The 17,214-nt window shown below is 40.3% G+C and overlaps 1 protein-coding gene across 2 annotated transcripts in view; it reads left to right on the top strand.

The window, feature by feature from the left end:
* The first annotated feature begins 273 nt into the window (after positions 1 to 273).
* The window catches only part of psd2 (pleckstrin and Sec7 domain containing 2), a 40,062-nt gene continuing 23,121 nt past the window's right edge, over positions 274 to 17,214 (top strand). Inside the window, exons 1-3 of one of the 2 annotated variants that reach the window (XM_085419702.1) lie at positions 274 to 708; positions 8,928 to 9,495; positions 10,152 to 10,889. In XM_085419702.1, coding sequence (XP_085275828.1) covers positions 9,008 to 9,495; positions 10,152 to 10,889 — 1,226 coding nt within the window. In that variant the 5' untranslated portion in view covers positions 274 to 708; positions 8,928 to 9,007. The remainder of the gene's footprint in view (positions 709 to 8,927; positions 9,496 to 10,151; positions 10,890 to 17,214) is intronic. The other variant, XM_085419706.1, reaches the window with a different exon arrangement.

Below are 17,214 nucleotides of genomic sequence, written 5' to 3'. Positions count from 1 at the left end.
CATGCTCTCTTTTTCTGGTCAGTTCCCAAACTTTTGTATTCACACCATTAATTCTTAATTCTAATATCTGGTGGAGAGGGGGGGGGGGGGAGTAACGCCATCCAAGATCCCAGGACCTTAGTGTGGGAAAGGTTTCACCACCTTTGAGCACTCTATAGCTCTAATACCGCCGGTCCAGCTGCAACTAAGCTCCAGGTCTCCAGGTTATCATCAGTGGTCAAAGAGAAGCACGTATGTCAACACAACTGTCGGCGCTAATCTTCACTGCGGGCTGCAGTGTTTGATATCAACAGGCCATCGAGACACGTCTCGTTCACACCGCGCTCTAGCCACGGGAGAGTGATGGTACTCCCGAACGGTCCGAGGAGCGGGTTTAGAGTTTATCAGCTGCCACTCAAAGCACGCATAAGCTCCACAGTGAGGAGGAGACGGGCAGGACGCCTCCGTTCATCCGTCCATTCATCAGAAATAATCCGGACCTCCCCTAGCAGCCTGAGCAGAGGCGCGAGACGACACCACGAGCTGCTTCGGTTGGACGTCAACGTCGGGCGCGCGAGCGAGAAGGGGGGCAGCTGAGGAAGGGAGAGAAAAAAGAGCCCGTCTGTCAGTGTGTGGCGTGTGGATGTAGGGGAAGAGAGGGGGAGAGAGGACCAGTGCCGCCGCGCAACTCCCAGCATATTTCAGCATCCGACTGGACGCATTTCACCGGTGAGTGAAGATACGACACGTTTATTTTTAAGACAAACGGTCAAAGTGTGAAGATATTAACCTAGTGCGACTGTGTTAGCGCTGTTTAACCGCCGGGTCTAGCGAAGCCCATGCTGGGTGACCGTTTAGTAGTTTATTAGCGAGAGAGGCATTTCTCACAGAGGCTGTCTTTAGCTTTCCTGTTTTTCTTGCTAATGTGGGAGCAAAAATGCTCACGCGGGGCTGCAAGCCTCCTCGCGCCGGCAAGCCGTGTTTGAGGAGCTAATGTAGGCTGTGAGATATGCACCGTGCGGGCCGTGGGATTTTACGGAGGTGTGTGCGTGTCTGTGTGTTTGTGTCCCCCGAGAGGAGGCAGAGAAAAGCCTTTTCTCTGCTTTTTTAGGAGGACAAGTCGGTCTTGAAACGCGACCAAGGCACTATTTTGGAGGAAAAGAAAGACACCGGCCTCAATTGAGCTTGAACCGTGTCTCCCAGCCATCCTGTTGTCATGGTTACTGGCTCGAGGAGGCTGGGAGAACATGGTTGTCTCGCGCTGTGGTCTCTCGCTCTCTCTCTCTCCTTCGCGCACACACACGCACACACACACTGGTAGAAACAATAAGCCTCGTCTGTCTGGTGTTTGTTTATGTCTTTTTAAGTGCATTGGGGGGGGACTCGCTAGAAAAAATAACACTGGGCCAAAGCTCTCAAATCAAGTGTATCCTATACATATAAGGGCAAAGGTGAGATGTAACCATGAGACATGTACCTTGAATAACATCATACATACTCTAAATTCTTTCCATAATGTCCAAATACAGGAATATTACAGACTCTGCAAAGACACTGCTGTGTCTTTGCTTTTTCAGGATGTGGGAGGCTTCTTTTTTAACAGGTGTTTGATAGCCGCTTATTTTTTATCCCCAAAAGCAAAGTCGCTATTATCTTAATTATAGCCATTTGCATGTCTAGTCTAGATCTATTGTAATTCATTTCCCTGATACAACTGTGGGCTCTTCCCATGCAAACGTGTTGCTCGCTCTCCAGTGTATTAATTTCATACTCTTTTTTAACAGGTGTTTGATAGCCGCTTATTTTTTATCCCCAAAAGCAAAGGCGCTATTATCTTAATTATAGCCATTTGCATGTCTAGTCTAGATCTATTGTAATTCATTTCCCCGATACAACTGTGGGCTCTTCCCATGCAAACGTGTTGCTCGCTCTCCAGTGTATTAATTTCATACTCAAGGTGTCAGACATCCAGACACACTAGCACAGCAGCTCCACACCAAACTGTCACCTCTTGTTGTCTTTTTCTTCTTTTTAAATCATCCCACTAATGACTTTATTAGCAGATGTGGAAAAAACACAAAACATTTTACGCATTCAGACTAATGTTGTGTAAATATAGGGTTTGAGATATTAAACATATACAAAACACACTGAAATTCCAAAATGACGGCAACCTATGGTAGCACTTTATAGCACAGCCTGTGACTTACGGTGTAATATCTCAACACCTACAATGCAAATACTCAGAATTATCGCTAGGTACGGTGGAATAAGGGTAACAATTTGAGTTCTTAAAGGACATAAGAAACAAATTATACTGTAAGCAATTTGAAGTAGTGAGTAACACCATGGTATTTTAGAGGAAAAGACAAACAGTATTTACACATCTTTCACTGTAATTACTCACTACTTTTAGGGACTGTATTACTGAGTAGCCTAACCTCTTCTTACATAGTGGTTACAAAGTATATATAGGGTTGTGCCATTCAAATGAGCTATTTTAAATTCAAAGCTTTAATGTAATTATTCATATTGAAAAATTCAAGGATAATTAATTCAAATTTATTGTCCCAAAATAATACATAATTACAATGTAAAATGGGGAGCTTAGGCAAATCAGTAATACAACCCCTAAAATCTGTGGATATATATTTTTTTCAATCCTTGAAAATTTGTTATCACCATTATTCTATAAACTATATTATATACCTTCTGTTAAGTATGTTTAAGTACTGAATATAACAGCCTAAATTCAGAAATATTACACAACGGATTTAAGGAAATTACTCCATAGTATGTGAGCTGTATTACAAATGTTTCTAAATCTACACTTTTCAAAATCACTCACATGTCACAAAGGTCTGTTATGCTTGCCGTGCATAATAATGAGTGAATTTGTATTAGAAGGTGAAAGCACCCAGGGGAATAGGCCCAAAACAAGATAAATCACCACATTATTGTAAGCATGTATTTAGATGTAAGCAGTTAGAGTGACAAAATGTGAGCGGACAGTTGACCTTGACTGCACAGAAGTGACATATTGGGGTGATTTCAGGGAGCTGGCTGACTGTTACGCTCCACTGGGCTGGTCTAGCAAGTTTTAGGCGCTGTGATAATGCTGGTGTGACTTGCAGCACAGGCATGAATGCTAAGAAAATAGCCCTGGACCACTTCCAAGTCCACATTTTCCTGACTGCTTTCACATCCTCAGCTTATAAGGAGGAAATGATGACATTATTTTCTTCCTCTCTGCATCTGTTCTTGTAGCACAACAGCATTTTTGAAAGGTGACTCTGCTGTGTGTGCATGTATGAGGATAGGCTGCAGGGCCAGTGCTGCACCCAGCCTACGTGTTATGAACAGGGTCAGTAGGTCATTTATAGTATAGGACTAGTCTTTCTGAGCATGTCTTACTGATAGTGTAAGAGAGGAGAAGGGAAGAACAGGGGAGGTTTGCCTTCTCTGTTCTTAGTATGCAGATCTAATATCATCTGTCAATGTTCAGCTGGCAGCTTCATGAATTAATTTTAATTACTAATTAGCTTGTAGAAAGTATTTAGAAGGCTGTCCCGGTGGTCTTAATGCTGCTCTGCGGTAGATTTTCTATTGAAAGCTAAAATAAAATGGCTGTACTGTTCCTTTTACATGTATAGCAACAGCTTATTTATTTTGATAGTATAATTTACATTTTAGAAAAAATAGGGTGATCAACTTGATGTCAACTACTGTGGTGAAACACCAGCATTGCATTCTTCACACCACTTGACAGTATTGGGGTGCTGCCTTTTAGTAAGAAATGCTCACGGTGGCACGCAGCACAAACAAAAGAGCTGCATACAAATGCTTCTATATTAAATGAACGGGGGCAGCACTGCAAACGTAATGAGGTCAGGCAAGTTGAAAGTATCAATTGATGGCCTGCTCCAGCATCTAAATTCAGTGAAAGGTGGTGCAATGATGCCCAACAGAGGTATCTACGGGCAGGGGAGTGCTTCCAAAAAGATTTACTAGATAGAGAGATAGCTAGACAGAGATTAATGGATTAAGATGATTAAGTCTTCATAAAGCAGAAAACAGTTAAGGCTAGTACAATACTTATATCATATTGAAAACCAGTATCCTGATTTTCTTTCCTATTGTGTCGCTCGTTCATTTGTTAAACTCCCAGAGAATCTTGGGTAATCCTTTCCACTGCATCACATTACATTCAGTGACTGCCAATGAAATCTGGCCAGAGTGCAACACCACTTGAGGAGTCCTGTGCTCATAGGCACAAAAGTATCCTGTTTTTATGTATTTACAGAGTAAGAGAAACCAATTTTATACTTAAAGTTCAGGTTAGCCTGTTAATATAACTGTATAATGTCTTTGATTGTGGACAAGGACTGTTAAGTCTGATAAAATGGAAGCTATGAGTTTGAAAGGGACGGCACATCTATTGTTGCAATCATTCAAAATGTCCAAATGGAAATTCATGCAAATATTTCAGACTGTCTTCTCACTGGGGTTGAGTTATATGTTAACATTAGCCAGCCGACCACTGTGAGTACAGGAAGCAGTGTTTGCTAATTTGTCTGCCAAAGTGTGTGCAGCACAGACTCACCAGACTCTCAAATTTTGTATTCTTTTTGCTATAGCCTTTAAATAACCAGTAGGACAAAATGAGTAAAGTTAGGGACACCTAACAAAATCTATCAAATTAGTAAATATAAAATTAGTGAGACAGTAAAGAAGACTTAAGTCCCACCCACACATAAAATGATTTACTTTTTCCAAATCGCTTTTCAATTATTGATCAGTTTGCAAGAGGATATTCCAAGCCCCCTTTGTGTAGGTAATGTATTTATATGGTAATGTATCTCATATGTCATTCACCAGTATTGCTTTAGTTCCTCGCTTCAAAGATGAGAAGACTTTAATTTATGACCCTTGACTTTACATCGGTTATTTTGCCTGTTGTTGCTACACATGGTTGCTTTTTATTGACATTATAACAGCGCTTATTCGTACACTGGCAGGTTCCCATGGTGCTACATTCATACATCATGAGAATCTCCATCAGAGCAGTCTGTCAGTATCTTTGTACAACTCTCTGATCTTGCTCAACACAACAACAAAGAAGGGAACCCTTGGGCGACCACTAAATTAGAAGAATAGCACAAAAAAGGCACAAATAACAGCCAATCGAGTGGACTAGTCTATCACTGAGCTAACACAACAGAGAGACAGATAACCATTCACACTTGCAGTCACTCTTGTAGCCAGTTTTGAACAACCAGTTACGATATAACCAGATAAAAAAACTACTGTGTATAGCTCTTAAAACTGAATTGATTATACTAATATTGTTCGTAATTTGTTCAGATATTAAATGAATGGGAGTTTGTTTTAAAAACATAAGTCGATGTGTCAGTGTCTGTGTTTGATGTGATCTTGGGTGTGTCAGAATTATGCCATGTTTTCAGTCACAAAGGCTTCCCTTTTCAATTAAAATTTAGCACGTGTACAATTTAAGTTAAATAAATATTGAACCCAAGGATCTAAAGCAGCGGCATCTTCAGCACCACTGTGAGCTTTGTGTTCCTGTAAGATCTTCTCAGCACTTTCCTTTTCACTCTTATTATCTCAGTAGTTGCTTCTCTGCTGCTTATAGAGACCAGTCATGCTTATCACCAGAAACTCCCATTGGACTGCAGCTCTGTGTCTCAGGGATCAATAAATCACACCACGGTGTATGTCTATGTGCAGTCTTTGCAGTGTGTGTGTGTGTGTCACAGAAGCACATGTAGACAGATAGAGAGATATAAAAGGCACAAGAGGGAAGAAAAGCTATTTAATGGCAACTTGGTCTTTTATCCATCATTCTCACCGGATTGGTGAGTTATAAGTCTAGGCGATGGCATGCTTTTAGATGTTAGACGTTGGTCACATGATTGGCAGGTTGTCTGATCACAATTAAAGGAAATTGATAACGGTTAAGAGCCCCAGTGTTCTGCTGACAAAAGTGGAATGCATGCATCCATCCTGATAGCCATTGTATATGTTGAGACACAAAGACTCAGAGACACACAGACACACACATACCCCATCTGATAACCGCTCCCCCAAACACACACACACACACACACACACACACACACACACACACACACACACACACACACACACACACACACACACACACACACACACACACACTGTCTCTCTCTTATTGGCTGTGTTTTCTTCATCTGTCCATGTGGGGTGTCTGAGCACATCTGCTCTGTCTCTCCTCAGCAGCCGGATTCATAGTGCTGCTCACTTCCACTATCCTTCTTCCCTCCACCCCCTCCTTTGGATAAGACCCATTTACCTCAATTACTGCAAAATGAGTGGTAGAGAGTGCAGAGTTAGACTGTGAGATAGCAAAAAGCATAATGGTGAACAGATGAGGAAGACAGAGTGGGAGAAAAACAGAACGCCGGAGACATGCAGAGAGGGAGAGACGGAGAATTCCCACTTCTCGTGTCTGGTTTCATAACCGCTCACTGCTTCCATTTATGGAAATGTTTCACTGCTTTATTTGTGCGTCTATGTGTGTGCGTGTGTGCATTTCACTGCTTAATAATATGTGCAAATTCCACTTTGTGGAGTAGCATAAATACATGCAAATTGTTCATATGCCTCATACTCATACATGAATATGGAATCCATAAAGCCCCGCTGGAAATGTGAGCACCCCAGTTTGGGAATATTCAAGCTCATTATAGTAGAGATTGGTCAGCAAATTCTCATCCAAAAATGTTTTGAGGCCTAAGAAGCTTTCAGATTCATTACTAGTTTGTGAGATACACTTTTCATAGTGTGCTATAATGGAGTTTTAAATGTCTTGTTTGTGAAAACTATGATGTTTTCATGGATGGAACTCTGAAACAATCTGGTGACTTATGAATAATGCAAACCACTCCCATAATCCTTCTAGTAAAAGACAAAAAAACAAAAGAAAATGAGTCGGCCAGTCACCGATGGTGTACTCAGAAAGACTTTGTTCAGAAATCTGTCGGTCCTTTGAGATCATCGCAGCAGCAGTCAGAGAGAGGATGAGGATTAGAGGAGGCTACAGTAGCAGAGACACAGTGCCTGGTTGTGCCTGTGTTGTGTTTTGTTCCGTTTTTAAAAGTTTACCTGCATTTCTTGCTGCGACACAAGACTGTCTTCGCTTTTTCAGAATGAAATGCGACAGCAAGATGCACTCTTATTTGTGTCTTTTAAATGTGTCTACAATAACACTCCCAGAGTGAGAGCTCCAGCTTGCATTTGTGTGACAACATAAATAAAACTCAAAGAAGTTCAACTTTAGTAAGGGGAGAACTCTCCATAAATTCATCATCCTTTTGCAACTCTGATGAAACAGTTTCTGGGCCTGTGGTATCCTCATGCTCAGGGGTAAGCCAAAGCACTTCCAACATCATACTTGTAGATACAAATTTGGCTCACTATCTAGCCTGCCATAAATTTGTCCTCTCTAAAATGGTTCAGTTTTTTTCTGCACAGTTTGGCAGACAATTTTTCCCCTGAGAAACCAGAATCCAGATATGGATGTTCATTTTGGCCTAACAGGACCCTTACCTACATCTGCATGCTATCAGAGGAAGCTATGAATTCCACTAAATATTTTACTGCAGTTGTGCTGCAATTCCCAAGCTGTGGATGATTCAGCAAAGCAGAGAACCAGTAGAGCATGAGCAGACTGGCAGGGCTGCTTCCTGGCAGCCCTTTTTATGATACTGACACATAGAACAACATAGCAATAAAAACATAATCAAATATTCTTGATCTTGGAAACAGCATTTGGCCCAATAAATAGCTGTTCTGGAGCTGTTCAGTATGACACAAACTCCCTCAACTGATGAAGCTTATCCAGCTTTCATGTCATAGACGTTCATGTTTCAGTCTTTGAATCTTAAAGACTGAGCTTTAAAGTTGCTCGACTTTATGTGAAACTAAAAATCCAAAGCCTAAACAAACTAACTTTAAATGAGAGAAAGACAATCAATATGAGAAGCTGGAACCAAATAAGCTTTGCTTAACAGTGACTAAGAAACGATTAATTATTCATTAATTATTCATATTTCTCTTAGTCACCATTTCACGCCATCATTTCATCGGATCTCAAAAAAGATAAATGTATATTTTTTTTATTCTCACTAAGTCTCTCTCCATATAATTTATATAAGAAAAATACATCAACAGCTGCATTATTCAACATTTTACAACAGGAACTGTTTCTGAGAGCTGCTCATTAGCATTTGCCCATAAACTCCTGAAAGGTGAATATAAACAGAGGGCTAACAGATCAGCAGCAGACCTTTACAATACGTTTACAGAGTTCTATGATGCATTAACTGTGTGTAAGCCATCATCAGTGATGAACCTAACACTATGCTGTCAGAACATGTGATTGTTTTGTTTTTTTTAAGTAAAAATTGTTTTCCCAAGTCTTGATAATCAGTGGACAAAAGAAAATCAATCAATCAACCCCTGACCCTAACATAAGATTAGGATTAGGGCCAAGAGGATGTGATTGGGATTGTTGCCGTTGATGACTTGGACCTCACAGGGTTAAGTGCATTGAAGGCAGGCATCTCCATGGAGATCAAGAGGAGCTACTATTATAAGGAATCTGCCGAGAATCTCTGTGCCTGCCTGTGTTCCTCTGCTGTTCGTCGCCCTCCTTTCAGAGCGGTTTTGGGATCATCTGCTGCAGAGGACATAATGTTCCAACATATACTGTATATCTCTCTCCAACACTGGCTTGCACACCTAAAAACACACGTATGCACAGCTGCTGCTTTGTTAAGAGTGACCTCTGTGACTTGCAGAGGAAAGCGCAGAGGTCATAAGAGAAATAATCAAATGACTGCTCTGGTTCATGGTGGTGTATCTTTCTTTTCTTCTTTTCTCTGCAGAGGATACATCCAAATTTAAGGTTTAATCTGCATCTTTTGTCTAAGTGGAGAGTCACCCATCCCCTGCAGGGAAGGGCACCATGACCCAGGAGGGGCAGGCTCTGCCCTCTCCCACCCCACCAGAGAACCCAGTAGAGCCCAGTACAAGCACCACTACTGACCCACCCAAAGAGACACATGACAAGACAGATGAGGACAAGGTGGATGCTGGTGCAAATGATGAGACAGATGAAGGAAAACAAGAAGAAGACGTCAGGGAAAGTGAGGAGGGGGAAACACAGAGAGAAGTAGAAGGGATGGTGGAAGTGGAAGGTGATAGAAGAGAAGGGGAGTTGAAAGAGGAGTGTGAAGATGGGGCCGGGGATGAGCATCAGCTGACAGAAGGAGAGGCGGAGGGGGAGAGGGAAGGGACGAAGGGGGGAGGATGTATAAATATGGAGGAAAGCTTAACGGGGGAGGAGACAACACATGAGGCGGAGGAGATGAAAGAGGAAGAGGAGGGGAAGGAAAATGAAGAAATTCACCCATGCACAGAAGAGGAGGCAACTAATTCTCAACAAGCTGGCCGGTTAGTGGACAAAATTTTATTTGTACCACTTTACCTGTCAGAGCAAGCAAGTGTCATGTTGCCTGTTAATTTGCATTGCTAAAAAGACAAACACAGCTTCCTTATATTTTTATAATAACCTAAGAGTGTCACTTTTGGTCAATGTTTTTTGTGCTTTGTGATTTGAATATTTTTTATGTTAAATTGTTTTATCTCTGCGGTTCCCTTTGTACATAATTAGCCTAATGTGCTTTACTCATATTTTACAAAATAAATAGTCAATAAGCCTCAACTTAATGAGCTGAAAAAATGGAAGAAAAATATTTAAAGAGCTAAGGGACACAGCAACCATTTCCCAGCTCCCCAACTGTCCCAGAAAGACATTAGTGGAGGGCAGTCTGTAAAAAGCTCAACATGTGGTAGAAAAATGTGCCTGCTAATTAGCAGATTCATATATAACAAGCAAAAACTACGCAGAATGATAAAGACATACTGAAAGCAAAGTACATCTAACCTTTTTCTTTTAAAAAAAGGGATGAAATAGCGATGCTTTTGTATCATATTGTAGTAAATAGCACAGTGTTTTTAGATGAACAAGATGACTGATCTTTTTTGCATATTTTTATCCATTTTCATGCGTGTAGGTCAGATGTTTTCTTTTCTTCCTGTTGATATAGATTGGCAAATGGTATAACTGGGAATGACGATGAAGATGAAGTAGGTGAAGAGGACGAGGGAGGAGATGAGGGGGCGATACAAACACACTTGGACACTTTCAGCTCTAATTTTGAGACAACTGTAGAACAGGCTGACACCGAAGTGGAGGAGGAGGAGGAAGAGGTCCAAAAAGAAGGTGATGGCAGAGAAAACCAGGACAGTTTCAGCTCAGCTTTTGAACAGATTGTCGAGCAGGTCGACATTCAGGATGAAGAGGAGGAAGACGAGAGAGAGTTGGAGGAGGAGAGGGAGAAAAGTAGGGTGGACAACAAAGATGGTTTCAGCTCCACATTTGAGCGCATCGTGGAATCTGCCCTGCTCAGGGGTGGGACCTGCTACAGCAGCCTGGACTCTCTGGATGTTCTGTCACTCACAGATGAGACAGACAGCTGTGTTAGCTTTGAGGCGCCACTGACACCGCTCATCCAACAGAGGGCACTGTTACAAGGTCCTGAACCTCTGGAGCTTGAGTTGGCAACAGTTCAGGAGCAAGAAGGGGCTGAGATTGGAACAGATGCCCCAGGGCCTGAACTCGGGGCTGGGGACAGTGCTGGAGCAGTGGCTGGAGTAGGAGGAAGCCCGCTGAGGACCACCATACCTGGGAGCAGATCAGAGTTTGTGTTGAGCCAGCCTGGACGCTGGGCCATTCCTAATGGCTATCACACAGATTGCCAGGGAGACATGATTAACTCTGTCAGGTAAGTTTTACTTTAGTTCCATGTGTGGACCAAATAACATTATTCTAAAGGGATGAATTTGGTTTAAAAAGTAAATATGACAATCCTGAGAAAATATGGTGTAATACATTAAAGAATTTATATAAAATGGGGATGTTTTTGCATGGTGGGTGGGTCATTTTACACATTCAATGTTAAACACAGTTTAATGAATATTTAAATGACTGATGACAGCTTCCAGGTTATGTGGTTGTTGAAGCCTTATGCAGATGTCTTACTCAAGTGTAATTAACTTAACTTAATGTGACCTTGGCTTAACCAGTAGGTGGCATGAACAAGTGAAGCCCAGCTGTAGGTCCTTAGAGAGGTGGACAGGGAGGGCTGGTTGGGGTGGAAAGAGGTGGCCCGCCTCTTTCCACATATGCAAACTGAGACAGTTCTTTAAACAATAACCATGATGGAAGCAACAAATGTAGGCATGCGTTACTTAGCTTAAAATGTTCATATTTTTGGAAAATAAAGGAACTGAGTCTTTCAGTGTTCATGACTGCACAGTTTTGTGCACTCCAGCAAAAATGTTGCATTCACACAAATGTTGCATTAAGCTAAACTGAACAAACAAAAAGTTGCAATACAAGGAAGCTTTAACATTTTGATGAAACCAGTGGGACTGTTAAAGCAGGACTGCTGCATTTGAAATGAGAGGAGCCTCTGGTAAATGTATACAGAGTTTATTCACCAGAGCTGCAGACTGTGGCTCGACTATTTGCTCTCTCCAACCTCTTTTGCTTAAAGGATACAATAGAGAGAGATAACCTCAGTACTGTCAAATGAGAGGTTTATGCATCATGACAGAAGACCTTTTGAACAGAAACTCAAATTTTAGGAGGAGTGTGGTGGTTTTCTATGGGAGGGTTACACTAGATAAGATCCATGGCAGCCTGTCAGCATAATGAATCACTTGTGTGAGCAGGAAAAAACAAACTCGTTGGGCTTTTCGACAAAGAGAACTAGTTTCGTTCTTGATGAAGATTACATTTTTGACATTTTGACCAGTAACAGGTTGGGTTGGAACCTGATATATTGGTTCACTATGAAGGAAACAGATCATGGTAATAATGCTTATTTCTGCCTCTCTAATGTCACAGACATTAACTTGGTGGAGTTTTGGTATTGAAACTATGATATATTTTATGATATTGATGTTCAAATTTGGTTATAGCGAAATACCATGCTGAACAAAAGCACATTTTTAGCCTTTAAACTGTGACACTTTGAGTGGATGTAAAGTTGATTCAGTTGCAGGTTTTATCAGAGCTTAGATGTGTTTGCCAAATTACCATGAACTCCGTGTACTTCATGGACCTCTAGCTATTATCATAATACACATATATAAAATCAAAGCTTTATTTATCCAAATAATTAATCATTAAGGAAAATATGCTTGATATAAACTGAATGTATACGAATCAAGTACATTTCATTTGACCAGATTTCATTAAATTCCATAAATACACAGAAATTTTACATGTAACATTGTTACATGAAGCCAGACCTGGAGGGATTGTGGGGACACGGTAACAGCTGACATGACTTTCTTACAATTAATTACCTTAATAGTAGTAAAATGGGTTGAAGGAGACAACGTAGAGCCACTGAAAGGAGAAGCAGTAACGCAAAACATATGGCGAAAACATGTAACTTGAACTTTGGCTATAGGTCTCCCTCGCTGGTGTGCACACAGTCCCTGTGGCGTGTTCATCAGCTCTTCCCCCTTGCACAGTTCCTGCAGTTAGAAACATACTGGAATGCCAAATAGATGCACAGACCTTTGACATTATCTGCTCAGCTAACTGCTGGGATTTGCTCAGACTCTGGTATGACTTACAGGATGAATGAAGGATTTTGGATGTCAGTTCTGCTCTTCTTTTCTCCTCTCCTTACCAGTCTACAGATGTAGTACTTTAGGCACAGTCTTGCTTCCTGACCACCAGCGCCAAGCTGAATGAGCTATTGTTTATGTCATGACATCATCGTCTTCAGCTTTCCTCGGCCCAGCAGGGTCTTAGAGTGAATGTGAGTGTGTATGTGTGTAAGTGGGTGATTATTGCTCCGTGCTAGCCAGCCTGCCAGACATTTGAGCACTTAAACCTAGAGTGGATACATCTGCTAGTCAGTCTTAAAGGGAAAGTTTAAGATTTAAAGATACTAACAGTTTCCAATTATTTACTTCTTGATGTCCATTCAGATGCTGTTTTTCAGGCTGTTAAAAAGGGAACCTTTAAAACTGTTAGGAATTCCAGTGCAAGTTAGTCTTTTAATATTCTCTAGAAGGATTATGGATCATGTGCTTCTGAACTCCTTCTACTGATAAATGAATTTCCTTGCCTTACATTTCTTCTCTCTCTGTGCCATTCAGTGTCGTTGAGACAGTGTCGTATTTCACTGTCTCACCTTCTGCCTCTCCATTCATTTCTCCACTTGATTCATGTTATCTCACTATATCACATCTTAGTTATAACACACACACATAGACACACATACACACATATCCTCCATTTCACTTACACTGCTCTCCTACCAGCATATCTTATCTTTCATTCTTCTTGTCTGCCTACTTCCTTTTTTTCTGGTGGGTAGCCAGAGAATTGCTGTGGTTACACATTTTGGCACCTTGGGCGTCATGGACAATGGGCCTTTTTCACTGCGGGACCGAGCAGCTGCAGAGCATAGAATAAAAAATTAAAGTCAGTCAGTCAGTCAGCTTGGCAGACATGATGTTTTTTTAATAATCACCTTTGCCCATTATTTTCACTGAGATTAAGAATTTTAGTCATAAGAAAAAAAATTGTTCTAAAATAATTGTAGCAGTTGAAACAACTTTGTTTCAACTGCTACTCATAGACTTTATAAGAAAATGGACATAGCCACAATGACATCACCTACTGATTCGCGAAGTCCCCTGTTGAAGCCTAATGCCAGGAAGTTTGTCTGAGGCCTTCGTGGTGTTTTTAAAATTGGATGTCTTGAGTAAGGAGGGGAGGTGACTTAGAATCCGAGGGATAACACACACTCGTATGGTAGTAAATTGCTATTTATAATAAGACCATACTAAAGCATATGCTACTTGGACCATAATTTATAAAACTGAACATTTTTTTGTACTCAGTATGATGTAAAAGTAATGATTAGTCTTTTTGGCATCATAGATTTGTCATTTCATGTCATTTAGACTTTGTTTTATTTTATTTATTTTCTTTTTTTTGTTTTATCTGAGCACATACGTGTGTGTATTTACATATATATTTGTATTTGTAAATGCAAGTATGTGTACTTGTGTATATATTGTTTTTTTCTGTATATGTCTGAAATAAAGATACAATACAATACAATACAATAGATCAAAAGAACAGGAGAACTGTTTCCCCTGGGTGTCTATATCAGCGGTCCCCAACCTTTTTTTGCGCCATGGACAATATTTTTACGGACTGGCCTTTAAGGTGCTGCAGATGAATACAACAAAATAAAACCAGAACCGGTACCAAACAAAAGAATATTTATTCATAACACACGGGAAAAAACCTGGGGAAATCGAGTTAATGATAAAAACCCTGAAAACCATATACAGTATATATATATCTATATGATTTGCAAACGAAGAAGATGCCCCCTGCTGGCCATTAGAAAAAATGCAAGTTTAAGAAACTTGTGCGCTGGCTTCACTTTTCAGAGTTGTATTCTGCTCTGTATTTTCGTCTATGATGTTATTTCTATTTAATCGTGTTTATGGTGTTTTTGCATTGCATTTTTCAGGGTTGTGATTTTGGACGTCATACCTCTGCTATGTACAAAAATGTATGAAAAAAATGGTCATGCTGTGCTATAACTGTCAGTGACAATGCTGACATTTTTTTCAGTTAGAGCCCCTGTTTTTCCTAGGTTTAGCATGTACACTAATGTTAAAGGATAATACACCCTCTGTCAGTTCTTAGGTTTTACATATCAGGATATAATAAACAATTGGGTCTTAAAATTAGGTAAATACAACATCAGATGAACAACAACATATGACATATTACTCCATGTCATTATTTATTTAACAAAACTAAGACAGAATGCAGAACCATAGAATTGTTAAGTTAAGTAGACCTCATGATTCAGTAGCTTATAGAAACCCTTAATAGCAATAACTTGCAGTAACTTGAGGATCATTGTTCAGTTACATGACCCAGTTTCAGCCAAGCACAATGACTGCAAGGTACCCAGGTCCTGTGGCTGCAAAAGAAGCCCAAATAATCACCCCTCCACCACCATGCTTGACACTTGGTAGCCCTTCCAAACAAACCACACTTGTTCAGTCTTTTTCTGATTGTGCTGTCAAAAACTTTAACATTTTACATGCTAACTGAGGCCCTTTTCTCTGAGCATTTCACAGTTTGACCTTGGGGTGAATTTGCTGGGACATCAACTTCTGAGAAGATTCGCAACTGCCTGGAATGATTTCTACATGTGAATAATATTTTTCATTGTAGAATGATGGCCTTAAATTGTTTGGAAATGGCCTTATAACCCTTCCCAGACTGGGTAGCAGCAGTTGCTCCTCTGAGATCATTGCTGATGTCTTTCCTCCTTGGCATTGTGTTAACACGCCCCTGAATGCTCCAGACCAGCAAACTGCAATAACATCTGCTTTGGTAGAGGCACTCACACTTTCTGATGATCAGTTTATCGAGTGTTTGATTACTAGTACATGGATGCTACTTACCATCCTAATTCCAATAGAGGCAATAAGTATATATTTTGTTTTTCATGCACTGCTTCTGCATTTTGGAATAAATTTGTTAAATAATTAATGACACAGTGTAATGTGTCATGTGGTGAGGTTCATCTCAGATTGTATTTACCAAAGTAAAGTGTGTTTTATAAATGTAATAAGCAAAGACACACATTTTCTGCCAGTGCCACTGTTTCTTTGCTTGTGTAAGCCCCTGGGTGGTTACATTGTTTACAAGTAAAAGATAAGAAGTAAGTTTCTTTTATGTTTCCCAAATTTGTTGTTGCTTATACCCTACATCTTAATGAAATGTGCTTCATTAGGCTACATCAGTCACTATAAACAGATGTTGTGCTCCCTGGACAAGTAGAAGTGATGAGGCTCCACTCTGAGAAAGCATACACTATCTTTGCAGTGCATGTACATCATCTACAAATGTAGCTATACAAATTTGCTCAAAACCACAAATACAAAAACCTTAATGTTGCATATTTCTATATTATATTCATACTAATCTAAATATTACAAATATGAAAGGCAGATGTTTGTTATCTCTTGTGATAGTGAGTGAATGTAAATGACAATACAGCTGAAGAGGCAGAGTGGTGTGTCTTTGCGGAAGAACACATTGGCATGCAGTGTGAAGCAGTTGGATCGGCATATGTGTCTCAAAATGCTGCAGAAACTGTTACTGAGTCATACATCTGATGTACACATGTCTAACATGCTCTTTGTGAATGAAACTGAAAGGCTGTTACTCCACGTTTTGCTTCAGTTGTTCATACTACTAATCTCACCTTATTTTTACATATTTTTCAGCTTTTTTAACCATAGTTTTTGTAATATGGCAGTCAAACCAGGTATTCAAACTGATCCATTTGGCTGGCAAACCATGTGCACTGGTGTAAACTCATTGCCACATACACCTCAGTTTGATCTGAAGTGGGCTGGAAGGTTATTGCCTAATAAACTCTTAGAAACACTAGCAAATTATTTACCTTTCCTTTAGGGTATTATTTAATAAACCATCCATAAAACTAATGATACATGATTCAGAGGGACTTTGGTGCATCCAGATGGTTATAAAATGGCAAAAAAAAGCACAAAAAAAGAGAAAATTACTAAGTTGCAAAAAACGGGCACTTTTCTGTTATTAAATGGGAAGCAAACATTAACCCCCCCACCCACACACACATACCTAATTTTGTCTATCTATAACTTACCTATCTTTTACTTACTTTAGTGTGATATACTGAGCCCAACTGACAAAATTAGTTAAAAGACCCAAATGTATGCCCTCCTTCTTTGAAGTTTTCATGTTGTACAATGCAATCCAGTGGGCTGAAATGGACCATTTACTGGACCATATGTTTGACATCCCTTCCCTGGTGCATATACAGCCTGTCCACAAGTTAGCCTTCAACGTTTGTAGCTGGAGCTTTGATGTGGTGCAAAGAAACCTAATCTTACCTCAGCCAAACCCTCTCTGCAGATATTATTCCCACTGTTACTGTCTATTCTGACATCAGTGGGTGAAGATAGTGAAATGGGCAGCTGGCCACAGGAACAGGG

Source organism: Rhamphochromis longiceps, linkage group LG2 (genome assembly GCF_057381845.1).
Source record: "Rhamphochromis longiceps isolate RC_006_pf linkage group LG2, R_longiceps_female_GT1.1, whole genome shotgun sequence".
Lineage (NCBI taxonomy): Eukaryota > Metazoa > Chordata > Actinopteri > Cichliformes > Cichlidae > Rhamphochromis > Rhamphochromis longiceps.
The sequence above is the reverse complement of the archived record's forward strand: the minus strand, read 5'-3'. Positions and strand labels throughout refer to the sequence as shown.